The sequence below is a fragment of the Toxoplasma gondii genome, chromosome VIII, assembly GCF_000006565.2.
Source record: "Toxoplasma gondii ME49 chromosome VIII, whole genome shotgun sequence".
Taxonomy (NCBI): domain Eukaryota; phylum Apicomplexa; class Conoidasida; order Eucoccidiorida; family Sarcocystidae; genus Toxoplasma; species Toxoplasma gondii.
Genome location: NC_031476.1, coordinates 5535471 through 5562721, shown reverse-complemented (window position 1 = coordinate 5562721; position 27251 = coordinate 5535471). Strand labels below are relative to the sequence as shown.

General features: G+C 50.7%; 3 protein-coding genes across 3 annotated transcripts; 2 read left to right on the top strand and 1 right to left on the bottom strand.

The window, feature by feature from the left end:
• Positions 1 to 3374: 3374 nt before the first annotated feature.
• TGME49_269900 (WD domain, G-beta repeat-containing protein) lies at positions 3375 to 10119 on the bottom strand (the record flags this gene model as incomplete). The annotated part of the gene is made up of 8 exons (XM_002365627.1): positions 3375 to 4176; positions 4789 to 4971; positions 5357 to 5521; positions 5885 to 6014; positions 6438 to 6522; positions 6807 to 8445; positions 8791 to 9023; positions 9653 to 10119. The coding sequence occupies 8 exons, from the start codon at positions 10117 to 10119 to the stop codon at positions 4139 to 4141; spliced, it is 2940 nt and encodes a 979-aa protein (XP_002365668.1). The 3' UTR covers positions 3375 to 4138.
• Positions 10120 to 14439: 4320 nt separating this feature from the next.
• Positions 14440 to 15486, top strand: TGME49_269910 (transcription factor C2H2, putative; the record flags this gene model as incomplete). Its single annotated transcript, XM_002365628.2, has 1 exon — positions 14440 to 15486. The coding sequence occupies one exon, from the start codon at positions 14440 to 14442 to the stop codon at positions 15484 to 15486; it is 1047 nt and encodes a 348-aa protein (XP_002365669.1).
• Positions 15487 to 16894: 1408 nt separating this feature from the next.
• TGME49_269920 (phosphatidylserine decarboxylase) lies at positions 16895 to 27033 on the top strand (the record flags this gene model as incomplete). The annotated part of the gene is made up of 13 exons (XM_018781562.1): positions 16895 to 17031; positions 17537 to 17614; positions 17967 to 18255; positions 18651 to 19343; positions 19658 to 19682; positions 20030 to 20158; positions 20709 to 20929; positions 21516 to 21710; positions 22150 to 22443; positions 23251 to 23586; positions 23965 to 24070; positions 24334 to 24513; positions 25098 to 27033. The coding sequence occupies 13 exons, from the start codon at positions 16895 to 16897 to the stop codon at positions 25319 to 25321; spliced, it is 2907 nt and encodes a 968-aa protein (XP_018636598.1). The 3' UTR covers positions 25322 to 27033.
• Positions 27034 to 27251: the final 218 nt, after the last annotated feature.

The following is a 27251-nucleotide window of genomic DNA, read 5'->3' as shown; positions in this document are numbered from 1 at the left end:
TCTATGCAACAGAAGCATTTGCTCACTTTTCGTTACATTGCTGCTGCTCCACGAGGTACAACGGAACGGTAAACAAAGGGTTGCGACCGTTCTTCACGTCTGCTTTTCCCGCTTGAGAGACTCGATTCCACAGAAGACCTGCTGTACTAAGCACTCTAGCCTTAAGTTTCGTCTACCTGAAGAGCTTTCGGAAGCATTTCCTTGTCAGCTGGAGATCACCGTTCTTTCGGGCTGCTGTCCAATGTCAGTGGCCGTAGAAAAGTTAATTGTGTCTGCCTGAACATCCAAGATGACCCGTGAAGTTTTGACTCGTTAAAACAGCATGGGATCATACAAGTAGTATGTGTGGTAAACTCGAGCGTGGGCTCGCATCTCCGCGCCCCAGCATCGGAAGAGCAACTACCAAAACGACACCGCTGTTGTTCATGCGTTCGCCGTGTGAAGGTGATCGCGCAGCCGGTGAGCTATATTAATAGCGATCCAAAGGATACACCGTACTGAAGTCTTATTTGCGACCACATTATGATGAGGTACAAATCCCAACGAAAAGAGGTGAGCAGGTTGTGCGCGCATCACAAACGTGTCGGTGAACTACCAAAAAATGATAAAAAGTCATTTGATAATAGCTTCCGCGGCAAGTAAACCTGTGGAGTGTGTCTCGGGTGCATCTGAGAGTGAAAAACTACTTTTAACCTGATTATATACAAAAACGTCTGGTGCTAATAAGCTGCTGGCGACGTGGATTTGCCAGACCTCACGCAATGTTTGTCAACTTTGTTGGGTGGTCGCGGTTGAAGAGCCACTGTCTCGATTCCCTTTAGTATGTATCACTCGTAACCCCTGCCGGCAGAGCGGCTTTGGCCTGGTTTTCTGCAGCGAAGCTGTCTTGGATCTAAGGATTTTATGTGTCATTTTTAAAAAGTTTTCACACGCGTGCTGGAGAATCCAAGAACCAGCAATCGAACTGCGGCACCAATTTTCTTCACCTCCAGTTGCTGAGGGACATTTAGCGCCATGCCTAGTGTTGCGACAACATCGCTGAACAGCCGCACCACTTCGGAGACATTCACACCATTCCGACATTTTCATTTCTTGGCCCCTTTTCTGCAGAGGAGCGGCTCATCTTGTCACAGTCGGATTCCTGTTCGTTGTACACGGTAAGACCTGCTTCCCTCTGCTCTATCCACCCCTCCGTCAGTTCCCCGGTCGCATCATGCTTGAGTTTGCAGCAGATTTAACTTTGGAGCTTGCCTACACGCCTGCTTACATCAAAGGCAAACGATTCTGGCAGTAGAATTACACCGCAGGTTCTGTCAAGTTGCTGGCCATCGGGGGGGGTGACGGGGTCAAAGATTCCGGCGGCGGTCGTCTGGTGGACCAGTCCAGGTTCAGAGGCGTTGCCGCCGGAGACTTGCGCAAACGATTCACCCAAATTATCCATGTTTGCGTACGAGGAAGGTGCCCACAAGAGCAATAAGAGCAGCTCCGCTATCACCCAACATTGTCTTGCCGTGCCTGGCCAGAACTCTGACGTGCTTCTCGGTGACATGGTCGACTTCCCCGGCTGTTTCTTTTCCCTATGTCTTTGAGGTTTGTTGCTCCAGCTTCTTTTCCTGCCCCACCTTCACGGCCTTAACAAGATCTTGCACCTCCTCGGGAACCTTCTCTTTAGTCAGGTTTGCATAGCCGAGAAGTCCAGCGGTAGCCAGGGCCGCCAGAAAAACAAACACCGGTGAAGAGCTTCTTGTTGCCACGCCGACTGTGGGTCTTCTGGCTTCTTGTGGCAGAGCTTCCAGAATGAGGACGCCGTGCCACGGAAACTGCGATTTCCTCAGCGAGTTCCCCAGAGAAGTCTTTTCCAGGCATTTCTTCCAGGGGCATATCTTGGAGTCTCTCGTTGATGAGGCCTGCCGCCTGGGAGGCGGCTTCGACGAGAGTGAGCTGCGACACGGCGAGGGGCAAGAGTCAGGCGGCAACAGAGGAGAGCTTCACTGAGGGAAGGAAAGCATCCGGGCGGTTCGACAGACGCGAGCGCTTGTAGAATTAGACTCTTAACAAAGTGCTGTAGAGAATTCAAAGTACTGCATTCAGAGGACTGCGTAGCAGAAAATGAACACAGCTCAAGAGCAAACTCGTGCTAAGGAAGTCACGAGGGGATATGCGGGGAAATAAATTCATACACACTTGAAAATTGGAACTAGCAGCCACTCTAGACCCACCAGTGGCAACTGTCGCTCGGTCTGAGGCTGAGGGGCCAAGCGGCGTGAGGCTCAAGGCCGCACCCGAAGCACACGAGCTTGACCCGCGGCCGTGCACCCGATGGGCACGGATTTTTCCTGGGACATTGCATACACGGATTAGTAACCAGATATACTGCCGCCTCTAATGTCCTCATGAAAGAAGCAGCCAGAGCACGATAATGGTTTTTCACTGTCGGGTGTCCTCCGTAGTCGTCCTCACGAAGGCTCGAGGAGTGTCCACGGTAGGGTCGGGTTCAGAACAGTTCATGCCTAGACGGGATTGATGGCCATCTGCACCGAACCCAAAGATAGTCGTTTTCGCGCGTTACCTAAAGAAAACGAAGAGCCTAGTTTTCCTGGGGCTAACAGAGACAACAGAAAACTAGTTTCCTATGTTCTAGCGTGCACGATCCGAGGTTTTGGTTCGCCTTTTCTATGCTCCGGCATTGCACGTGCGGACGATGGAAGGGTCACTAAGTGTTGCGAGAGAGTTGAGTACTCTCCCGTTGCACTCCCTGTTGCACAGCATCCACAGTTTCTTTAGGAGTTGAGAGAGGTCGGCACGGAAAGACAAAAATAACAGAGAGTCTTAACCTCTGGCAGCATTCGACCACGACGACTGCTTCACATACCTCCTTTTCTTTCTGTCGCTGGGAAACCACAAAGTGGCTGCAGACAGTACCCAGATAGTCCTTTGGTGACAACTGTTGGACGCATCTGCTACTTCATCTGCTTTTGCTGTCACATGGTGAACTCAGACCTTTCTGCCACAAGACACCAGTACCGTAGGTAGCGGCAGGCCAATGACGCTCAGGGAATCCGTGTGCGTCACGCATACGTCTTTCGTAACGCTCACACCAAAAGCTCTTTCAGCAACAACATGCATGTCCGTACAAGGATTGGTTCTTCGCATCTCGAGGTGGGGGGCACCGGACAAGACGCCCCGTCTTTAGTAACAGAAGCTCTTGTTTCGTGATGGCAGTGTTGTCAATGTCGATATTTAATTGCCTACTGCCGTTGAGAAGTTCCGTTTTTCGTCAGCAAATATTGCCGTTGTGCCACCAGCTAAATATGCTAACCGTATCTGCAGAGAGAAGATACGTGATATGGTGCTTTCCTCCACAGGAGGAACAGTCTCGAAGAAAAATTAGGAATTCACGTGTGTCAGTCCGAACACACACGTACTGATCATGCAAGTCCCTGAGTCCTTGTCAGCCGCTTTTAGGGACTCTACATAAACTATGTTCTTGGTAACTGAAGCAAAACCGGAGAGGCGTTATTGATAACAGCATCCGTCCAAATGTTATTCAACGATTCGCACTGCCAGAAACAATTGCTTTTTTAGTTACAGACTTGGCACAGACAGCATCCGCAAAAGAGCTGAAGAGAAACAAAGTCTGCGTCAAGTCTGATGTTACAGATCAAAGCACTGTTTCTCTAACCACGCCAGCAGCTGAGTACCATTCACATTCGTTACAGTATTCAGTTATTTCTTTTCAAACATTCAAAGGATAACAATGATCGAGGAGAGTGTGTGTTTGAGTTAAGGAAAAAAAATTTCTTGGTAGCAACAATGTGTATTTAGGGATTGATGCCCAGTCCAGCTGGGCATGAAGGACCAGTGCCTTCTACAACAATAAATCTGACTATTCAACGCATTATCTAGTTTACGGCACGGAGACACACAATGGAAAGAAGACGCTCACCGACTGGCAACGCCAAAAATTGTCCCAGATTTTTCAACACGGTGCACACTCTTTCCCAGTTTTTGGGCCGGCAAGCAATCCATAAAAACATTGAGGGGTTTGTTTCTTCGCCCTTCTAGCACCCTATGATTCAGAGGAGGCACGTAAAATAACTATCCTCAGCTATCCAGATTTACTCCGGTGATATGCCGCTTAGTCGGCCGAGGTATCCATGTCTTCCGTCGCACCGCCTGAAGTCCCACAGACAGACAACACCACAGAGCCGGAATAACTGGGTATTCAGTTCAAAGGATTCAGGGTACACCATCAATGGCGCCCCGACCCCGTGAACCGGAGAGCCCGGAAGAGATATTTCTCTGATGCAGAAGCCGAAGGGCAAACAAAGAAACAAGCAGAAAGGAGAACGCTTGACACTCCGCGAACTCATGCACTCCTAGCTCAATCATATTGGAGATCGGGATCACCAAACTCGGCTCACCCTTAAAAGATTGGGGCAATTGATGAGATGGAAAGTTTCGCTCACACTCCGCCGCAATAACAAACTCATGTCCCAAAACCCAGCAACTGTTCGCTGATCTACCATGGTGTATCCCGATTTGCCCCAGCTGTGCCACTGCAGTCTAACTCAACAAGATACAATGCCGTGTATGTAAGTGGCACCTCGTCGCAAGCTACTCGTTACTCGAGGATAGCGTTGAGCCACGGTTCGCGTTTCGTACCAAACCAATAGCAAGTCAGATACTAGTGGATGAAAGTTGAATATACCCATTCAACTGTTGAGCTCGAAACAGAATCACGACATTCGAACCGTTGATTTGCGAACATGTAAAGCAAACACTTACCTCTTTCAGTTACGCCTGTCGTGAAGGATGCCTCTCTGTCGTTCCGAGATCCGGGGTACGCTTCGCCGACACTGCAGCCGCCGTCACCTCGTCCTAGTGATTGTGAACGCTTTTGTTCGTTTCCGCCGTTTAGTCCTACGTCGACAACGTTTTCGTCCTCTTTCAATCGGGACGGTCGATTTTCTGCAGCCGGGAAGCATCGACAGGAGCAGAAAACATAAGGCTAAAACGTTTTCGGATGGCTTGAGGCAGGATTAGGGAAAGGTTCACCAACAGCATTTCATCGAGCCCGCATTGGCGCATATTGGATCATCTGTAAACAAACGCAACTAAACACTTGTTTCCATCAACTCTACACAGCTTCATCCTTGTACATTTCATGTTCATCTTCGAGTCCCTCACGCTGAATAGACGCAGTTCGCCTCCTACTGTTGCTTTGCTGACAAAGTTTTAGACATTTCAACCCGGGGAAACGGTTGGAACGGCAGTCGCGTCGACAATAACGACACAAAGGATGTTTCCATTCATGTCTACCTGACAAGATGGACATGGATAGCACGGCACTTACGTCGCCGGACGTGCCAGAAGAGAATTACGTGGTCGTCAGATGCAGAGATCATCCAGAGGCCTCCGCTGAGGTAGGGCCAAGCCACAGCGTTGACCGTAGACGCATGCCCGCTCAAAACGTAGAGAAGAGACCCATAGAAGCGATGCCATATGTACACCTGAGAATCTGTACACACGCGTGCGGCACCCTACGCATTGCCTCAGCGGCTGTGGAGGTGCACAGTCTTCTGTTGCAAAACAAACACGCCGAATTACCAACAGAACAATAACGCGCCAGCGTTACCGGATTCATTCACTGACGACTCACAGGCAAGACCAAGAACCGGAACACGGTCATTTGAAACCAGAAGCACAGCCCCAGTGGGACTCAGGCGAGAGACAAAAGGCAATGAAGGCCAAAGTCTGTGTAGCAGCAATTCGTTCGCTCTCGAGGGAGCACTCCATCAGAAACAGAAACGAAACTGTCGCTCCTGCACGGCTTGACTCCACGTTTCCACATCATCCTCTGAGAGATAGAATGGAGGGGTACCTTCAGAGCCGCTGACAACGAAGGCCTCATTGACGCCGCCAAAGGTGGACCTAATAACGTAACAACCCTGCTTGTGTCCCCTGTATCTCTGCACGGAGCGGTGTTCGTCAGTATCCCAGAGGCGAATAACCTGAATGCAGGCAGACCAGTGGAAAACGGGCAAGGACAGAACAGGACGACATCACTACCGCACTCCCCACTTTGCAGTCTCTTGCGCGCACAGGTTTCTTCTGGCTCCCGAGGTGGAACACAAGAGAATGTCTTCTTCCGGAATTAATCTCCATTACGAGTTTACCTAGGCGCACATATCTGTATTTCCACCTCGATGCACGTACCACCATACGAATCAACGATACGCAGTCACATTTGAGCTCTACAGCAGGGAGACAGTCTGAATTATAACGTCATGGACGCCATGAGCCTGACTGCTCATGTCAGTGACAGAGCAGCACTCTTGTACGGATGACGAGCGACGCATGAATTATTGGTTCCCGCAGAGACACTCTTTGGATCGACCTCAACCACTGCCAATACGAAAAACAGGAAATCCTACCGGACGTGCGTCGGCGAAGTTGATTAGGATTTGATTGGATAATGCAGATGCACAGACAGAATAAATTACTTCCGTGAAAGGAATGCTGCACATCACAGAAACCACAGCACAGCACCGAAGCAGAAAAGCGAGCAAACTACATTCGAAGCGCGGCTTCCTTTGATCTCGAAAAGACGGTGGGCATACACAGGTACAATGACGTAGCAGAAGCACCACAGCACACATGTTCGACTGTTTTGGCGCCCACGAGAAGAAAAAGACACCATCTCCCAAGAGGGGCGACCTATTGACAGAACCAGTCGCGGAAGCTGTGCGCACTCGTTACGACCACACTGCAACGCCTGCAGTTCGGTCCCAGCGTGGTCCCACCTGAGGATTTCTACTCGATTCTTGGTGTCCAGAAGCCTCAGTTGTTTGTCTTGGGTGACGCAGACGACAGTGCACCCATCTCGAAGAACTACCAGATCCTGAACGCGACACCGGAGATCCCACGTAAAGTCGCAGGTGATGCGCCAGCCTCGCTCTCCGCTCGCACCGTCTCCGTGTACCAGAGAGCACATCGCGACCGTCTTATCGCTTCCGCCACTGACGAAGGAGTTGCCGTTTCTAAGCCACCCGACAGCTGTAACTGCTTGTGCATGCGCGTTGATTCTAGCTAGCGGCGTGCGTCCCTGTTCTCGATTCCAGACACAGACAGAACCATCTTGACCTCCTGAGGCGAGAAGCGTTTCGTCCGGAGACCAGGCAATGTAGGCCACTGCATCTTCGTGGCCATATGCTTGCCAAAGCATGACACAAGCGACCTCCGTTTCAGCTTCTTCCTGGTCAAAACGAGAGGCCACGACGTTCGGTCGCGTTGCATCTCGCCCCTCGCTGTTCCTTTCTCTACTGCTTGGGTCTGCCGTCTGGAGGGAATAAAGCCGCGGCTGTCGAGAGTCGGGTGGGCGCAGGTGCGAGGTTGTAGAGCGCGCGTAAGGCCGGTGGCATGAGGCTTTTTCAGTTTCTGTCTTCTGCGACAGAGAGAGCTTCGCATCTTCAGCGTCCCGCCCCCCACCTTCCCCACCGAGGACAGGTGAGCGTGCTCGGTGCGAGCGCCGCAGATCTTTGGCCTGTACACTCCAGACGGCGACACTGCGGTCCTTCGACCCCGAAGCGAAGAACGTCGCTGTCACGGGCGACGCTACGACCACCCAGACTTCGTCAGTGTGCGTCTCGAGCGACTGATCCAGATGAACTGGAAGAGAATTTCGTCCACACACGGGCCCCGGCGTGAACGTGGACGCTGCAGAGCCTAAACAGCGACCACCGCTACTGGTGTCCACGGAGGTTCTCCAGGGGACACACCCCGCGAGAGCGTCAGTGTCCCACACTTCCTCTTCATACCCTCGTGCCACTGAAGGCCGAGTCTCAGGCCGCTCTGTGCCGGCGCTCGGCAGAGCCGCTTCGGCAGTACCAGCTGTGAACGCTTCACTTGCAATCGCCTCGCCGCCCAGCGTGGCACACTCTCCACCGCGAGATCCAGTTTCTTGGCAAAGCAGTCTGCGACCCTCAGCGTCGACCGCTGATGCATGGTGCGTGACACCGTGCTCGAGCGTTGCCGCATCGCCGTCCACCTGCATGCCCAACTGGCTCTCAGTCGAAGTCCCCGGAGCGGGGAGACGCTCCGGCCGAGACAGAGGAAGGGACAGAGAACATGGGTCGTAGTGGTGGCAGTGATGGTCGTGCAGGAGGGAGTACGACTCGAGCGGCGTATTGGTGTTGTGGAACAGGCACATCAGCGTTTGGTGCTGGAGCGCATAGGCGAGAAGGACTGCAAGGCGGCTGCTCGGCGGTGAGACAGTTGGGGGCAGCAGATGCTTCAGGCGCATCCAGAGATTCGAACGGAGCGTGTCCGAGAGAACAGACATATTCTCCAGCACGCCCCCAGGATCCGCATGCATCAAAAGGGCGCTGCACGCCTGCAGCCGGCGAGACGTGCTTGAGTCGAACACCGCCGGCTGAAGATCATCTGGTGATGAACGTCAGTCAATGTAGAAAGAAAGTACATGAAAACACCATTTCTCCAGACAAATGACGTCCTCCTTGCGGAGATCTCCTTCGGCCCCCACACACCACACAGACGATGGAAAACTCGAAAACTGTTAACGGAATGGTTGAACGCGTGATGGTGTGCCCTCAGGAAAGCAGAAACAGTGAAAACAAATTTATTTCTCGTAAACGTCAGGAGATGACACAAAAGACTAAGTGCCACGGCCTTCGCGTGCCTTGAGTGTACCGTGCCGACGCCGAGAAGTGTACCCTGGGGGATACCAATGAGTACAAACGACAAACAATTTCTGAGTTGAGAACGTACCTCTGAGACATCGAATGACCTCCTCTTCGCGTGAGTTCGCAAGGGTCTCAAAGTATTTCTGCTCCATGGCAAGGAACCAGCAGGCCTTGCGAACCTGCGGCCTGAGAGGCAGCGCCTTCAGGTGAACGTACACGTCAGTCCAATTCCCCTGAAGTACCGCTTCGTGCAGAACCGCCACCGATGGGTCCTCTAAAAGAAATCCGCTCTCCTCCTCCAGAGCCTTCACGGAGTTGCTGGAGCAGACACAGAAAAAAGAGTCTCCTACCACGCGTCGCCACGGATGTTGTCTGACATTGCGCGGCAGGCTTACAATTTCAAGAGACTGTTCACAGAAGAGGGTGCTTACAAATGCTACTTACGAAATCAAGATCCCGGATCCTTCTCAGCGGTTTTGAATTCACAAACAGATGTCTCCTTATGGAACCAACTCTCAGTACTGTCTTTGCCGCTGTTTCCAGGTGCACTGTCGCATGGAAAATATATTCAAAAGTACATGAGGGATTGAATAATACACGTGTGGAGTCCGAGCCAGAAGACCGTTCACGGTTTTGTCAGTAGGAAACATACCCCAAAAAGAGAGGGGTGAGACCAGTCAAACAGGTTATGATCGGTGGCCATGTCAGCAAGTGACGACTAAATAATATACCACAGAGGTCGTGACTCAGAGCACGCCAACGCTCGTAAGAACGGTAGTCCAGTTAATTTGGAACAGCACTTATTATTTGTCGCTAACAGACGGAAGGAAAGCGGCTTTGTGCAGGGAGTCACAGAAGTTGAGTCCACAAGGAAGACCACTTTTACGCTTGCTTGGTTTCCACTATTCAGTGGTGGATGCACAGTGAAAAGTCCTCTTGTGACTTACCGGTATCCTAGCTCCGCCATACATTGTAGAATCAGTGTGACGACCTCGCGTCTAGAGAACCCTCGCCATCTTTTCTCATTTTGGACATCATCGTATGTAGCCTCTGATGAATCTTCTTGGGCACCGGCATGCCCGTTGCGAGGATCTCCGGCTGATGCGGCGGTCCCATTACAAGTTGTAGTGTGCATGGTTGCCGTTGCGTGATCCGCCGTCCCTTTGTCTTCTGGTGTCCCGAAAAACGGTAAGCTATGACTTCCTTCTGCTGCAAACAGACGTGAAGGTGTGATGCCCCTACTCAGCTCTACAGAATTCGATTTCGTTTGTTCCGGAGTGCCACTCGAAACAAAGGAACCTGGCGACAGACCCTCAGTCGAAGGCGTGTGGTCGCGTGGTAAGTGTCTCTCTTCCCCGGAGTCCACGGAAGACACGCAGCCTCCACCACTGTCATCCCCAGTCACTTCACTCATTGGCCGTTCCCGGCGTAAACCCCTCAACACGGTAAAGACAGCCCAACACACGCAACGAACCACAGGGAAGAGAATCGCAATCTATACATAGCATACGAGAGCATGCAAGACAGAAACTCGGGACGCCGTATACAAACGTCAACCAAAAAGTGTAGCCGAGACGTGCGCTCTCAACTGCTTCGAAACGATGGGAAGAACGGGAGCGAATAGCCAATGATCGTGGAAAAGGTGGTGCACAAATGTGGCTGGAGAAAAAGGGACGGAAACGAAAGGCTTCCAGCTGCCTGCGCACCCGCGTTAAGGTGTACAGGAATGTGAAAATCGCTCTTGAAGAGGCCCTGCAGCTCCCACCTACAAAGGTGTACAGGAATGTGAAAATCGCTCTTGAAGAGGCCCTGCAGCTCCCACCTACACGCAGAACGCTTGTCCTGGACGAGACAAGGCGCCTCCGTAGGCCAGTTCGATGGGACAGAGGTACGTACCGAAGAAGGCGTAGAGAGAAAGGGGTGACTGGAGTTTCTATCATGTACCCATTTTCGGTTGTCCGGTTACTTGGCCGTCACCAGCTGAATAGCTCGATTCAATTGCTAAAGCGGGTAGTACCTCGAGCCGCTGTGACGCTCTTAAAGAGAAATTAGAGTCAGTTTATAATTGAAAGAAGGTGGGCGCGCATGGAAGAGAGAGCGACAACCGGAGAAACGAACAAGTCAACAAATGTGGGAAACAGCTGAGAGGCGCCAGTAAAAGTCAGACACGGACGGGAGTCACCGTCTCTTCCCGACCGGCAGGTGCGGGTGAGCCGCAGTTAACCGCAAGTGTTCCTTGCGATTTTTGTCTGCGCAAAAGCTCGCTCGATGAAAGGAAGTCTCATGAAGACAATTATTGCTGGATCAAGCAAGGGTAAAAAATGTAGAGGCTTACGGAAAGGCGGATGACTGGAAATCCGTGTGCTGTGTCGACGCGCGTAAGCTCGGAGCGAGCTACGAAGGAGCGATAGCACACAACCACATAGCGTGCCTCAGATTGGCGGAAAACACAAGAAGGACCTCTCAGCGAAAGAAAAAACCCGGATTCGGATACCGAAAGAAAACTCGGCTCAGGACAACAGTGGAGGAGCTCCGCGGCCCCAGGCTTTCACTCATTAAAAGCGTGTGGTCACAAGCGGCGTACGGACCTTCAGTCTCGTCCCACTCAAAAAAATGTTGTGAAAGAAACAGACACACTTAAAGTTTCTTTAATCAAAGCTGTTCCTTTGTACGTCAATTCCTTCTGTAAAAATATCAATGCCAAACGGCAGAATAGCGCGCAACCGCGACCACCTGTGTGCCAACTAACCGCCTCAACCGCCTGGCTGAGCAACGCCGTCGCCGCTGTAGGCGTGCTTCTTTGCTCCGTTCCCTCCCAAGTGAAGATTCGGCTTTCCAACTAGGTTCCCTGAGCCAGTTGGAAAAAGGAAAGCCACACGTAATGCGTCAACAAAAAAGTGGTAAATCCACAAGGGCGTGACGTCAGGCGTCCATAGGAGACACAAGCAAAACCCGTGTGCTCCCAACATCGGCGTTCAGCTGAAAAAGCACACGAAAAGCACAGCGTAAACTACTGCCTCTCATTGATGTCTCACGACAGTCAGGGGCCGTTAGCAGGGTGTTGCGTTATTGTTGATGGAAGCTCCATGGAAGTTGTGGCTATGACGCAAGAACACGCAACAAGACATGCTGGCTGTGGTCCCCTGGTTTTTTAGTTTAATATTAGTACTCATTATAGGTTCATGCTGCCGAATCAAAACATCCTTGGCCATCCGGACTTTCGGAAATTCAATTTTCTGTGCGTCAAACGTGTTTGTATCGGATTTACTCATGCGGCTGAAGAACAAGTATACGCACACATTGCTTCAGAAGGTGGCCATGGGTAAATTGCAGACCCACTCTGTACCGCCTTAGAAAGGCCTCATCTATGGATGACGGAACACAAATTCTCTAGCCCGTACGTCCGGCGCTACGCTCCAACTTGTAATAGAAATGAGGCAGTTGGAGAGACCTAGAATGTGTTGTTTGGAAAGTCGTCAGCAGTCTCGAAATATTTCGGGATGCACGGAAAAAGTAACAGACGACCTTCGCCTTAACCCACAATGCAAAATATCTGGTCACTGGTCGAGAATAGAAGTCAGAAACCTCAGAGCAGCGTTTCAGCAGTTAGCGATCTGGAGCTATCATCAGCCATCAATGTTATGTGGGGAACGGACTAGCAGTCGGCTGGACGGAGAAGCAGTTCCACGTTGTGACACATTCATTGCAAACCAGAGAAATCCCCGTTTCAACTTCAGTCACGAACGTCGTTGGGTGGTGAAGACATCATACGCTTCTTGAATGCCGAAACGGATGTAGTGTTTTTCTTTTGCGTATGTGTTCAGTTTTCAGTCAAGTGTTTGAGCCAACACAACCACGCTTCTTCAGGGCTGCGGAAATGGGCAAGCAGACTACTCTTGGCAGTAGTTACGGTCACCATCACGCCGACTTTAACGCCCGACAGACAACGTATTTCTACGGGAGCGTCCGCAACAGCGCACACGTTTGCAACGAGAAATGGTAACCAACACTATGGCTATACAAGGTTGGAGTCAACAAGGCATCACAACTGTAGGCCTGCGCCCAGCAGTTGCTATCTCGCCGCCCTACCGTCCGCCATCTTTAAAACGATACCCGTACAAGATACACGCACTTTGGAATTGTGCAGTGACCTCACGATACACATTTTTATACATTTATGGGGTTTTCTGAACGCCAGTAAGCTTTTACATGGTTCCCGTTCACGCTTCGTTCGTGCAAATCGACAGTAGCATCAATAGTTGTTCGATCCCTACATTTCCGACCGGGAGTAAAAAAGGGCACCGGTAGTGCGGCGACCTGCCATTAACCGTACTTGTGTCGTACATATTCCTACCCGTCAGCGGATAAGGTGCACCCTTTCTCTAATCTTGTGCAGATGAGAAGAAACAAAAGAGAACCTGTGCACATGGTCTCGGTTATCCTGCTTTTTTTCGCAGATTCGAAGGACCGGAGGGCTCAAGACAGGTATCGGTAACCGCCTTCGCATTACTCTCCTGCGGCACTACTCAGACGCTAATATGATCAGTACCACCGGGATGGGAGTAATAATCTCTGAGAGAGGATCTAGAGTTCACAAAAACGGTGCGGCAACTGATGTATCATGTAACGTCCTTGCCACCCGCAAAACAGGTGATTCCTTGTGACTCAAATTGACTCCGTGTACTGGCGGCGGTGGGATTCCACGGGCATTTCGCTCACCGGGCGTCGATGCCAGGTCACCCAAAGGCGTCGCAGCAATTGGATTTAGGAAAGCATACGGAGAACTGGGCACGTCAGAAGGCACTGCTGTTCTCCCTGCACTATGTATTGAAGCGGAACTGCAGGGAAGAAGACATTCATCCTTGCATGCGTTGTTGTGCTACAGCAGAGCTGTCTTCTGGATGCATGCAATCGCATCTACCACGCAAGTGAACCGCCACACCGGTTGACAAGAGCGTCGCAGTGACAGATATTGCTATGAAGACTTCCCGAATGCGAGGAACATTGTTTCGAACATGCCCGTTTTTTCGTGTGTCTCTTCGATCGCGGAGACAGATTGGGTGCTGCAGGAAAGGGGGTCTATCGCTTCTGTGTTCTGCTTCCCTGCACGGCTGGTGGCCTCCCTCTATGTGAACCAGAAGAAATACAGTTGACTCTCAGAGAAGCGTCAATTTTTCGTGCCTCTCCTGGTTACCGTAAACATATGACCGTCGAACTACGGAGTTCCTCCCCCGTGACCTGGCAATCTAACAGAACAAGCCGCTGGTTGGCGTACCCAGTTGTAGTCAGTCAAGACAGGTTTCACGCCAGGAAGCTCGAACTCGGAACTTTCAAGGAGCTCAGGATTGTTAGCCTGTGAGCGAGCAAAAGCGGCCACATTTAGTATCGGGATCGCTTTCTTGTGAACACTGTGGTCGTGTTGTATTGCCTGCGTTCCGACTGTTTTCCATTCACTTCGTTTTTTGTTGTTACCGGCATTTCTTTGTATTGCTTGCTCTGACTTGCATTCGCCGATTGTGCCATCGATGGCATACTAAGGGAGATGATCTGCAACATACACGCAGTCATGGGCCAATAGTTGAACTGACGGATCGGTCAAGATAGGCGTCAACAGGTGAGGTATGTTAAGGCATCTGTCAAGGACTTTTTCTCCGGGCTTCCTGGGATTCTGTCGTCACGCAAGCAGAGACCAGGGGATACACACCGCAATTATGTGCGTTTAGAGATCAAGAAAATGAATGACATAGGGGAACACTGCGGCTACCCAGAGTGTCGCCAGTTGGATTTTCTCCCTTTTTTCTGCAATGGCTGCAGTACTTTCTACTGTCTTGAGCACCGCAGCCAGACTGCCCATCGATGTTGCAAGCGCTCTGGAGCAGGTGACTCTGTTCAGGGCCCTGTTACTGTCGGCTGCAAACGTTGCAGGCGTCTATTCGTGGTGCCTGATAATACGGATTCTGAAGCATTTCTTTCCTTGCACAAGAAGAGCGCTGCCTGCGCCGATGCTGTTAGTCGACTGCCGCGATGTGCTCTTCAGTCGTGCAGGGTACAGACAATGAAATTGTCTTTAGTGGAGTGTCCGAACTGCTCGCAGTTGTTCTGCCTGACACATCGCTTTCCTTCCGACCATGAGTGCTCGCATCGTACAGCTGTCGGTACCGCATCTCCCAACCACGCACGTGGCAGCTGTATCATCGCAGAAGCAGGATATCTGAAGGGAAGAAGCGAAGGCGATGTCTCTGCTGACTCAAAGGAAGTCGCCAAGAAAGACGGGCGCGTTTCTGACGGAACTCAATGCGTGCCCGCCCACTCGGGGCGTCGATTCTTGAAGAAGAGAGTTATGACATCAAGAGCACTGGCGACGATGCGAAAACTCGATGCTATAAGAATCAAAATGAAATTGAAGCCCGATTTGTCGATTTCAGAAGCAGACAGGATAGCGGTTAGGGTGGACCTAACCATGGTGCCTGAAGAGAAGCTTACCGCCAAACTGCGTTCCTCAAAAGATAAAAAGGACGGTGTCATGATATACGTAGATGGAAGCAAAACCGCGGGATGGAACCTAGACAGAATTTGTCAGAAACTATCGATTCGCAATGCCAACGCTGAAACTGGAGGTAGTGCGACGTTCTGGGCACTCGGTATATACGAGGCAGAAGACGATGGCGCTTCCTCTGATCCAGCAGTCGGTATCACGAAATTGGATCCCGGTGTCATGCTGAACCAGCTGATGCAGGATGGTTCCGTCTTATTTCTCTTGTGGGATGATTTTTCTGTGTGAATGCCGCATCGTAGAAACATATGTACATGTGTGCAGACGCGAAATCCTGTCATCTCCTCAATGGTGAAAGACTCCGTGAATATCATTGAGTTAACAACGCTAAAGACACTGCTCTTCCAGAGTTATGGGGGGTGATGTGGGGGGGTGCAACGGACGGTCACCTCTTTTCTCCGTTCCTTTTGATTTCGTAACTACCGGGTGTTCCGTGACAAGTGCACCACACGATTCGACTGTAAAACAGAAATTGTCAGAATATCGCACGGCCCGCATCGTCTCTACAGCGGTTTTGGTTAACGTATCCAGCAGTGGAGAGTGGATGGCGCGTCTCTAAAAAGATTGGTCGTTCGTTCTTCATGTAGAGGGAGAGGCCAGCAGCGCCTGCAGTTCCTTTCTATTATCGTATAATGCCATTGGATGCAAGCCCTCTGAAACGAGCTGGTTCTCACATTATGACCGCGGGTCAAACATAATCTGTTACACGGGAAGAAACGAATTTTCCCTGTCGGGCAGAGTGGGATGTCTGAAGCAGACGAGCGCTTATCATCCAATCGGCCGCCACTGTCAGTTAGCTGCAGTACTGTGCTGCCTAATTGTGCAGGGGTTGATTCGTGTCGTTGCCACCAAGCAGTGAAAACGAACATACGGCATGTGGCGTTTAAGGATGCACAATTGCGTGGTCAGTACAATCACTTCCTGCGGCACGGTCTCCTGCGCCCCGTGTCTTGACAAATAACTGTGGAACACCTACTTGTGTACACAAGGGCGCCGCAACGCGTTTCTCGCTTTCATCCCAAGACGCACTCGAACCAGCCAATCGTCAGGGGAAATGACTCGGCATTTTCCAGTGTTTAGCTCTTAAGGACTGCGGTGAAAGAATGGTTTGAGGGGCGACGTCTTGCAAACGGTAGCGACGGCGCTGTCAAATAGGGTACGACAGCGCCGACGCCAGCCGCCCCTCCACTTCGCGGTCCACCGTGCCGTTACTCCAATACTGTGCTCCGGATAAGTTTTGCTTGAGGCTCGCTATCTGGCGGGGGTTTCCTCGAACCGTACTAGCTTCTGCTAAAAGAAATTCAACCCCGAAATTTCTCGAGGAATTTCCGGGGTTGCGGAGTTCCGGAGCAATGTAGTTGCGTCAAGCTCGCAGGTTCAACAGCTCTGTCCCGTCCCCGTGCTTTCTCACGGTCGGAACTAAGACACTGCACGGATACGTCAAACGTACAACGGCGGTGACCGACCTTCTTTGCTTGTGTGATGTGTATTTAATGTCTACGAAGTTGACATAACGACCATCAGGGAATCTATCGTGCTACGTTTTGGAGCAGTGTCGTCTCTTCCGTATTGATTCTAGACGGTTTGCTGGTGTGCTTGCATTTGAGTATACACGCGTACGAGTCTTGCAAACAACATGGCTAAGGTTATGAGGCTTATCATTTTCGTGTGCGTGGCCCTGGTGGCCATTTCGGTACCAGCAGCGTCCTCGGTGCAGAGTCAACAAGAGCGGATCAGACCTGGCTTCCGGCAACGGCTCCCTTCGTCCATTAGGTGAGGGTTGAACATTTCCACGGCTACCGATTAGCACGGTGGCCGGACTGTGGCCACTTATTTAGAGTTGCGGCCGGCGGTTCTCAGACGGCCGCTGTACTGGAAGCGTCACGGGACGAGGGGCTGTCGTTTACCTAGTTGCCGCGCAGAATCCGTCATATATGTGTCGGCTTCGCCCAACTCTGTCTTTTCCTTGTTGGTGGCCGCAGACTGGCGAACATACAGGAAACACGGACCTCACAGGACCATTCGGCCAACATATAACGCTGCTCCCGTCGGTGCCTGGACTCGTAGAGCCATTGTGTCTGCTCGGAAAGTACTGTGCTTGCATTGCTTGATCACATGTCACGTGCCGCAACTTTAAGCACGTTTTCTGTAACAACATGGTATCTAGAACCATTAAAATGTAAGTAGAAGGAGGAATACCCAGTGTCATGTTTTTTTCTGTTGGTTCCGAACAAACGTCGGCAAATTTTCTTCAGCCTCGGATTCCCTTTGCCGTCAGACCATTTTCCGCTTTCCGACGCCGTGGACAAGAAGCCTCAGACTCAGTGGTATATCTCAACATCGTCTACTTGAGGCTGTAAGCAACAAATTATTTCCTGCAGACATAATCGACTCCTGGTCAACAGTCTCCCTCGTACAGCAAGGCAGCAGTGCATGATTTACGATACACTGTTGCAGAATATTGAACGTAATACTGGCCAACTGAGTTAAATAATGCAGCGGATTTTGTGCTGCCTCCTGGCGTAACACAGACCGCCACAGAAATCGTTCTTCTCGCTCGATAGGGGATGCGGCTTTTGTTGCCGTGTCGCATGTTTTCAAGTAGTGGGAGAGAGGTAGGAGGTTTGTGTCACCGTCACAACTTGCCTTGCCAGTTCGCCCCGTGGCAACAAGTCGTTTAAGGCCGTATACCGGTTTCTTCTTTGCAGAGTGGGCACCCGACAATGTGCGACTGGAGAGCTCACCGTCGTTGTTCACGGCAAAGCGCTAAATAACGCAACACTGGGCGATGTGCAGACTAGCCTTACGCGCACATTCGCTTCCAGCCTGAAGGAACCTTCGTCGACGTTGGCAATCCGCAGGTGGTCCTGGAAGGACCCATTGTTTTTGAGGCTCACGTTGAATCGACGCGCTGTTCGCACTGGCAGCGGCTTGCCCCGCAGTACTCCGCTTTATCAAGTTGCTAAACAGCGGCTTTTCGTGTTTGTTTGCAAACCAGTAAGCCAAAGCATTTGAGAGATAGGGAACCCTTAAACTCCGCTACCTCACACACCAACATCTAACGCTGGTCAACCTTAGGAAGTACCTGTGAAATCGAGACATGTCATACAAGGCTTGGGGAGACCTGTCCCCCCCGCCATTTGCGTGTGCATCTCATGGGGAGGCGCGTGATAGAATCTTCGGTCCGCATTACAGCCAGTTCCTCAACGTCGAGAGAATGTCGCGATTCTCCCGCACTCACCACGTGAGGTCCTCCTTCCGCCTTCGCCCCCGTTTGTGTATTTCTGGAATTCCTGTCCAGGGTTGTTTGTTCCTCGAGTTGAGCGCAACATACTTTTGCCGACTTTGGCTTTTTGCGCTTTGTTGACTCGCTTGCGTTCTGTCTTCCTCAGACACCGACTTCATCATGCAGGCGGGCTGCGCTGGACCCACGGCCCCTGTACGGTGTGCCGAAAGTGGGTGTCCAAGACAAATACACCCTTCACGTCAGCATGGATGTGTTGGGAATGTCTCTGCGAGAACCGCTCGAACACCAAGAGGAAGAACCCGGGCCTGCGAGTGTGTCCACTTACGCAGCAGCTCAAGCGATTCTTGATGGCGCGTCGAGCTTTGGCATAGGCGCGTTTGGTAGTGCAAAACCGAACCTCAAACAGATTTCCATGTATGCCAGCGGCGCAGAGCTCGAAAAACAGGTGTACACTCCCACTGCCAGTCAACTGGCTCTGTTTCTTCCCTCGAAGACTTTTTTTGGCGTTGAAGTGACCTCTGTTTCGGATGGCACTTTCCGAATTCCGGTCTCCGCGTCTCGCCTCGTTCCCTTCTCTGCGATGTCGTACATGTGCACCGGATCTCAGACACACAAACTGACTCAAACAGGCATGAACATCTTGGAGAAACGCGTGCATGGCAAAGAAAACCCGCCCAGTGAGGGTGCCGAAGTGCTTCTCAATCTGTTGGCTGCTCGCAAACCCGTAAACGGTGTATTCGAACAAGATCCGACGGTCGTCCTCCTACAGCTTTGGCGCACACCCGAAGGCTCTGAGAGCTGGCAAGAGACTCCGCTTATGTGGGAATTTCCTGACACGGTAAGCCGGTATCCTGTGACCTACTGGCAGTATCCTTGGCACTGGACGGAGTGACAGCTTCACTTCTCAACCGTTTTCTGTTGTAGGTGTCTTGCCACTATGTGGTCACTTCGTCGTACACGCAACTGGCCTGCACAGATACGTATGAGCACTATCGTTTTCGGTAACGATAATGTGTCACTCTTGTGGGACAAAAGAGAAACTGCCCCGCATATCGCGACACAGAAAAGATATTCAAACCATCGCTCGACTGTGGAAGTTCAACGGCCGCAACGCAGCATTTATTGCTCGCTATTTTGCGTTGTCTCTTTCAGCTCGAGGCAATCGAAGATGCAGGCGGTGAGAACTGACACAGGTGGGGAAGCCGCGACTTTCTGCTGCTGAAAGTATACGAGAATGCTGCTCCGGAGAGACTGAAACATACAGACTGGTTCCATGCGCCGACAGCGTTTCAGCGATTAGGGGGGGTAACACATCTTTACACTCGTACGTGTGTCACAGTTGCATGAAGGTTAATCATGACATGCACACACAAGAGACACTCTGCACAGGGTTGCATGAATTTCCAGTTCCTTTTCTCTATAGGAGAGGGGCCCACGGACCAATCCAGCTGTGTCAAAGGGTTATAATGAGGCTATGCTTTCTGTTTCTTTTGTCAATGCACTCGTTTGCACTGTCACTTCCAGAATATCGCAGCGGCATCCTTTCCAGTATTGCCGCCAACACACGGATCATAGGGAAAATGGCTGGCTGGCTGGCTTCCCGATCTTTTTCGAGAAGGTTCATTAGAACACTGATTAGGCTAAATAATATTGGTAAGAGATAAGGGGATGGGAAAAACGTACGCGGAACATAAGGCTTCTGTACCAATCGACCGACATGTATACGTTCCCAAATGTGTAGACACATGGATAGGTACGTGCCTGCATATTTACATGCATCAATCCTCATGGAGAAACGCATCTTCCGTTGATGTGTACGTACTCAACTCTCGTATATGTACATCCAAACAAGCAACTCTGCCCACGTACAGGGGTAGCTATGACTGTGAACGCCCACATGCATCCATGGCTGGTATAAATATATATATATATATATACATATTTAAACGGGACTCTGCACGTTTTTACGGTGATCTTTCTGCACGTGTGTGCGTGAAAGGACTCGACTGTGTCGGAAGAATCCCCGTTCTTCATATCCGTATTCGTATATGCAGTCCGGCTTCTTTTCCTATACTCCTGCCTGTACACACGCCCGTTTCATTGGTGGATATACAGCATTTCACGCTGACGTACGCTCGCGGGAGAAGTGTATGGAGGAGGTACATAGTGGGACATACCCATGTTTCCTCTGTACCTTTTTCAGATCTGGAAGAGGCCTTCAGCATGAGTGACAAGGACAGACGCCACTCTGCAGCAGATTTTCGGAGCGTGCAAGAGTTCTTCACCCGACCTATCAACTACCACGTCTATCGCGACATGGACCCTCGAGCATCCATTATGGCTCCGGCGGATTCTCTAATTCAAAATATTTACACGATTCGACCTGATTTTAAAGGCGAGATTTCTCATCCAATCATTCCTCAGGTGTGGACACGTCAATGGGGAACACCTTCAAGGAGACTGTTGACACCCTTCTCAAACTACCTCACGAGGAACCTACCAGGGTCGCAGTCTTAGCGTCGACTGTACCAGTGCCAGTCTAAGTGCGATGGATCCGTGCTGCGTCCAAGTCGTGTGATGTGTTACGTTATACGCCGAAAAATGTTGACAAGAAATCCTTTCACTCTTGTTTCACCCGTCACGCGGGCAGTTTTTTTTTCTCATTACGCGTGCTTTGACGTACGAGACATTCGCGGGTCTTGGAGCTTGTTGGTGCCAGTAGCGCAGCCACGGTACGGCATATCGAGGTTTTTCTCGGCGCTCTCGGGAAGCACACGCAGAATCATTGTTTGAAATTCTCCAAGAAACACATCATCTTCGACCCTTCGTTCGACTGTTATCACTTGCACGCGATTATTCGAGCGTGAAGTTGTCTCCTCAGTGTGATGCGTATCGAGGGGGTCGACGTCACATAGTGCATTTAGTTTCTGTCGTGTGCGTATGTAAAAGAAAGCTCAGAGTGAAGGCCCTTAGGTTATCGCCGGACACCTTCTTTGTTTCTATTCTCCAGGTGAAATCGACGTCGTTCAATCTGCGGGAGTTTCTCTATGGAGCACGACAAGTGCCTCCTCTCCAGCTTCAGTCGCCTTCAAACCGCCTCTTCGTTAGCATTTTGTATCTTGCCCCGAGTGACTACCACCGAGTTCATTCTCCGGCAGACTGGACAGTCACATCACAGACCTATATCCCGGGGTGCACTCCCTCGGTACGTCGTGCGCGGTTGCCAAAGCGGTACTCACTAGGGATCAATCCTCCCATGCCTGGGACTTTGGTTTTTATGTTTTCGACGTTGAATTGCACGTACCTGTGCGCGCACCTGCGCCTCCGTGCTCCTCTCCGTTGGCTTTAAACCGCGTACGTACCCATGGTGTCTCCCTGTCCTCGCTGACGAGCTAGGCGTGTAGAGACAACTCGAATGGTGTGCATGCGTCTCCACCTTACACGGCCACCTGCAGGTTCAACTAGCACCAGCCTTTATCAGTTCGTGTTCAGGTTTCTGTGGATAGATGCGCCTCTATGCGAATGCACCCATCAGTTCATCCAGGTCTCCAGTGTCTTGTCTGTTAGGGTGGGCATACACCAATGCCGCTGCCGGTGGGAGATGAACTGTGCTTCTCTCTCCCCTTGTACTCCCGCGTTTTCAGGTGAGCCGCAGAAATCTGGAGGCGGGCGATTTGCTTCACCGATACGAGCGCACGGCGCTCATTGGACACTGGGATCCAGAGAAAAATGGTCAGCAATTGTTTTTCTCCGTGACCATGGTGGCAGCGATGTTCGTCGGAGGCTTGCGTCTCTCTTGGGAGGAAGAGCCCCTCGGTGCGAGCATGAGATTGGGCCGCTGCACGAGATACACCGAGTCCTACGAGAAGCAAGTCGACGTGGAATTGTGTGCGAGCCAGGAAATCGGAGCTTTTCGCTTTGGAAGTACAGTCGTCATGGTAAGCACTGCTTGGGACAAACAAGAAACGGGCTGTATCGTTCTCTACCAGAGATCAACCGCACTTTGTCTTTCCTGTCTCTTGCACAGCTACCCTTTTGTGCAGATTCCTCAAAGTTGCGTTCACTTGAGATTCGGCTAACCGGAGGCCCATGATTTTGCGTAGCAGTCAGTGCATTGACGTCAAACAACTGTGTGCCTTTTCTAGCTTTGTGATGCAAGGCGAAATGCCACCACGCACAGCAAGGCCTGTGCGTTCTCTCAGCAGTGCCGGCGTTTCATCCCAGTGTCACGCTGTGGTAAACTGGGGAACGACGTCCAAAGTCACGTGGTTTCGCCGCTCTGAGGGTCGTCACAAGATTTTATTGAAGCGACAGCATAACACATTATTATAACCGCGAGTCGATGATGTTTATTGCGATCTATGAAGAGAATCCGGGCCTGTGCATGTGCACCTAATCACCTCCCGGTCCCACTTCGCAGCGGACTCGATTTTACGGACACGCGCTCTTCATAGCAGCGCCTGTACCAAAGCAGCCAAAGCGCAAGTTTCCTGCTTCCGTGCGTCATTTTTTACTCCGCTCCACAAACAATGGTGTGAATTTCTACTTGGGCACTTGTATTCGTTTATTTGATTGTCTTTTGTCTGCGTGTATACAGGTTTGTCGTTTTGTGCATATAGACGACCCGATCCTAAGTATTCCGTACACATTTTTGTGGGTTCAGCAACTGCTATTCAGCTTTTTGTGTGACACTTTGCACGTCTCATAAACGCTGTGTGAGTTTGTGTGTGTGTGATCCTTTGCAGATCTTCGAGGCACCTGAAGACTTCGATATGACTTCTGTCGGCCAGTGCTCCCACGTTGCGGCAGGCCAACCAGCAGGCTATCTGGGACAAGGCCGCGAAAGGCCTCTTCAAGAGAGATGCAACGCATTTCGTGGAAACTTTGAATCACCTTTCCACTTTTGGAAGCACCTCCAGAAAACATCCAGTGTTGATGACATTTTGAAACAAAACACGCTCGCTCCTCGCGCTTGGCGTCAGGAGCCTGGGCGTGTGTGGGCCGAAGTTCTCCGCGCCACAGAACGTGGACTTCTCTATGGCTTCGCTCTTTCACACTACCTCTTGAAACGATGGGCTACGGTGAGTAGACGGCTCAAAACAGCTAACCCAGCACAGACGTAAAGGCGACCATAAGGAAATGCTTGAGAGCGTGAGTGCATACGCGTTCATACACGAATCTTCATCTGCGACGTTTCACAGAAAGGCAACAAAAAGTGATAATGTCTTGGTTTCCGTATATGCCTAGGGCGCCTTCGTATGCGTAAGAGGATACGTATATATGTTGAGTATTATTCGACACACCACACGCGTACTCACTCATGTACCTGCATCGACTGTCGATTTCACTGTCTACCTCCCGAAGTATCAACACAGCTACCTGTCTCAATCGATTTCTGCGCATGGAGAGACAGTTTGTGAATTAACCGGTGTTCTGTCCTACCGGCTGCTGCTTTATAGGAAAATGGTAATCTTGGGGAGCTTGTGCTGGGCCAACCGGAAGTTCTACGGCAAAACATCAACGGTAGCGACTCCGTCATCCGTGAGGGCTTTCGATGCTTTGCGGGTAAGCCGGACTTTGATGGCCGAACCAAAAAGTGGGGACAGGTACCTGGATGTTATCAACGGACGCCTGCTTGGTCCTGTCAGTGAAATGCGTGTTGTCCTCGTGTCTCGTTTGGTAATGGCATCCTGACGCCATGGAAACTCCTTCGTTGACCAGCAGTTGTGAAGTGTGATGGCGTGGTCAGTGGCTCCAGGGCAGCTGCGGAATAAGAGAATTTCTCATCGTGTGTCCTTGCTGCTTCCTGTATTTGTTTTCTTTCGCAGCAAAAGACAAGAAGCAGATCAGACTGCAGATGTCGGGACGGCAGAGCCAAGTTTCTCTCACTGCTACGGTAACCCCAGATGAACAATTTCTTTTCCAGCATCCCTTTTATGGATGCGTTGGAGACGAGAAATTGGGCAAACTTGTCCGGGGCATCGATGCGACGTGGATCCTTCTACCTGGTAAGTGCGGTGACCGGATCATCGAATAAGCAGAAGGGCTTCGAGCGGAGCCTGGAGGGGGACCAGCGAAACGAATCCTCATCGAGTCAAGACCCACATTCTCGTCCAGAAGACATTTTGGTATCCCTAGACAAGTAAACATAAAGGAGTGTGTAGCACCGCTGAGCTCAGGGGTCTAACTCCGCGTGTGAGTCACACCAAACTCGACTGCACTACTCCAATTCGTGATTCGAAGGGGCATCTGTTAGCATTCGCTCCGCCACACACAGTTGCTGGTTTCTTCCGTACTGCCTTTCTACAATACATCTTTCGAAGGAACCCTTCCACAGGATCTGGACACCAGACGACGACCTAAGTCTCGCCAGCGTGTCTCACAAGCATGCAAAGTATTCCCGTGAACCGTGGAGTCCTTCCCATTCTGGTGTGTATGTTCTTCGCGTTGCACGTGTCCTGTTTTTCGCCTGCGAACCCGCACTTCAAGTCTCGGGTTTCGGGGGTATTCTCTGTTGTGCCTGCGGGTCGCTTCGGCTGTCATATCGATCCTACCGTCAATCGCGGTATCTGTTGCGTGTGTTTTTTTCCAGAGCGAGCTGTGCTGCTCACGCTCAAGGTGTCCACAGGAAGCAAACAAGAGGACGGTCGCGTTCTACGAGTGGCGACGACGAAAATTGAAGTCCAAACAGAGCCTTGCCAGGGTGGCTGGGAAGAGAGCCGAGTCGGTACCACATCTACAACCTGTGCAATTCGTACGGTGGAGAAGCGAGAGGAGTCCATCTCGGAGGGTGTGCTTACCAATGGGGATCTCTGAGGACTGGAAGCACTGCAAGTATACAGCGAATCAGTTTTTTCATTGAAGAGAGCACCGATAGTTCACGCACTCATGCGCATTCCTACAACTTAAAACAGAGCGACAGTGCTGCAACGTTATTTCGCAGTTGCGTTTTAGCTTTGTGTATGGTACACCAGTGACCACATGACGCCGCTGCTAGTATGGTACTTTCTATGCGGTGCACTAGGGGACAAAATTGGCACGGTTCACATTGTTCCGTCTTCTGCCTTTTTTCTCAAACAGCACCGGGACCAGAAAGATGCTTTTGGTTTTGTGCGACATACGCATGATGCTCCCTGCGTTTTCAAGGCTGCCGATCCACAAATCGGCATACCTGCTTTGAAAGAATTGACACAAGGTAGTGGTGTGCAGTGAGAATAAGCGAACACCGCAACGCACGCCTTGTTTGAGTTGTTTCATGTCAGCGGAGCAGGGAATTAGGGGTGGCCGGTGCTCACGCTTGTTGTTTTCGTTCGCATTGTGTCTTGTCTGCCCTATCATTTATGAAGTACGTTTCCGCGGTATATCGAAATTTCGTTGTGAAAGATGTAAAGAGAGAGGGAAATGCGACTAGCAAGCAAATTTCGCCACCTCGAGTCTCTCCATATAGAATATTTTTGGCTGCAGGAGATTCAACTTATCTCTGTTCAGTATCACATCCCCTAACAGCCTCTCTTGGATTCTGCTCAATTTTCCTCTGTATCAACTGATATCTGTGAAGGCATGCTTAGCCGCAGAACCAGGTGCAGTCCGCATGCGGGTCCTTTCGTGTCGTTCTGCTTTCTATGCAAGCATTGCCCGCACAGCAAATGAAATGTGTTTTTTTCCCGGGTATATTTCAAGAAGGGGAAAATGATGTATGGCCGGTACAGAATCGAGTTGTAATTTACTGTTTTGTCCTGTGTATGCGAACCCATGGTGTGCAAGCGCCTAGATCAAGAGAAGAAGCCCGGAAAGGGAATCGCGTTCGAGACTGCTTCACGAGTTGTCCGCACACATATACGTGATTTCGCCTGCGTTTCACCTCAGCTCTGGCCAAGCTGTTTTACGCCGTGAGTTTGAAACCGATTTTCAACGTTTCAGTGACAGCTGCTTTCTTAAATCGGGTTCCATCTGCACAACTGCAACACACGCAGCACGTTTCGTTTTTATGGACACCTTTCAAATGCCGCTCTCGATTGGTGGACTCATTGAGGTGCATTCATTTGCGTCTGTTAAAGGATGGGCCTAGGTGTCATAACCGCGAAGAATGGATTTTCTGAGAAAGCATGCGCCGAATAGTCACTGAAACGAAATCGTGGATTTGAAAGCCACTCAAATTGCCACTCGATCACCATTTTTTGGAGCAAAGATGGTTTTCTTCTGTGTGAGTGGGGGGAAAGATGAATGAGTGTTGTTTTACAGAGTATGAGTGACACAGATTCCTTTCCAGAGCTCCCGAAAAAAAATTCGCGTATAGACATGTGCACGCATTCATAAATTCATACCTCTTTGCAGAATTCCTTTGATTCGATCCGCGCATAATTTTTTTTGTTTTTTCGAACTTGGAGAAAACGTTTATAGAGGGGAATGTGTCCATATGAGCACATGCCAGTTTCTGTGCGCAAACACAGAGCCGTGGTGTCTCGAGCTGCTTTTATATTTCTTGTCCAGAAACCGGATTACATTGTTTTGCGTCCATTCGAAATTGTAAACACAGGTTTGCACGGTTGTGCTGAGAACCACGGAAAGTCAGCAGACACACGGGCATATACGTTGCATCTAGTCAGACTCTATGCGTAAATATTACGCATTTGTTCTTGTTACCTCTTCACTACACACACATCTGCACATGCACGCACGCACACTTAACTTTATGCAGATGCATAGTTTATTCTATGAGGGAAGACCGTCTGACAGCTACCAAGGT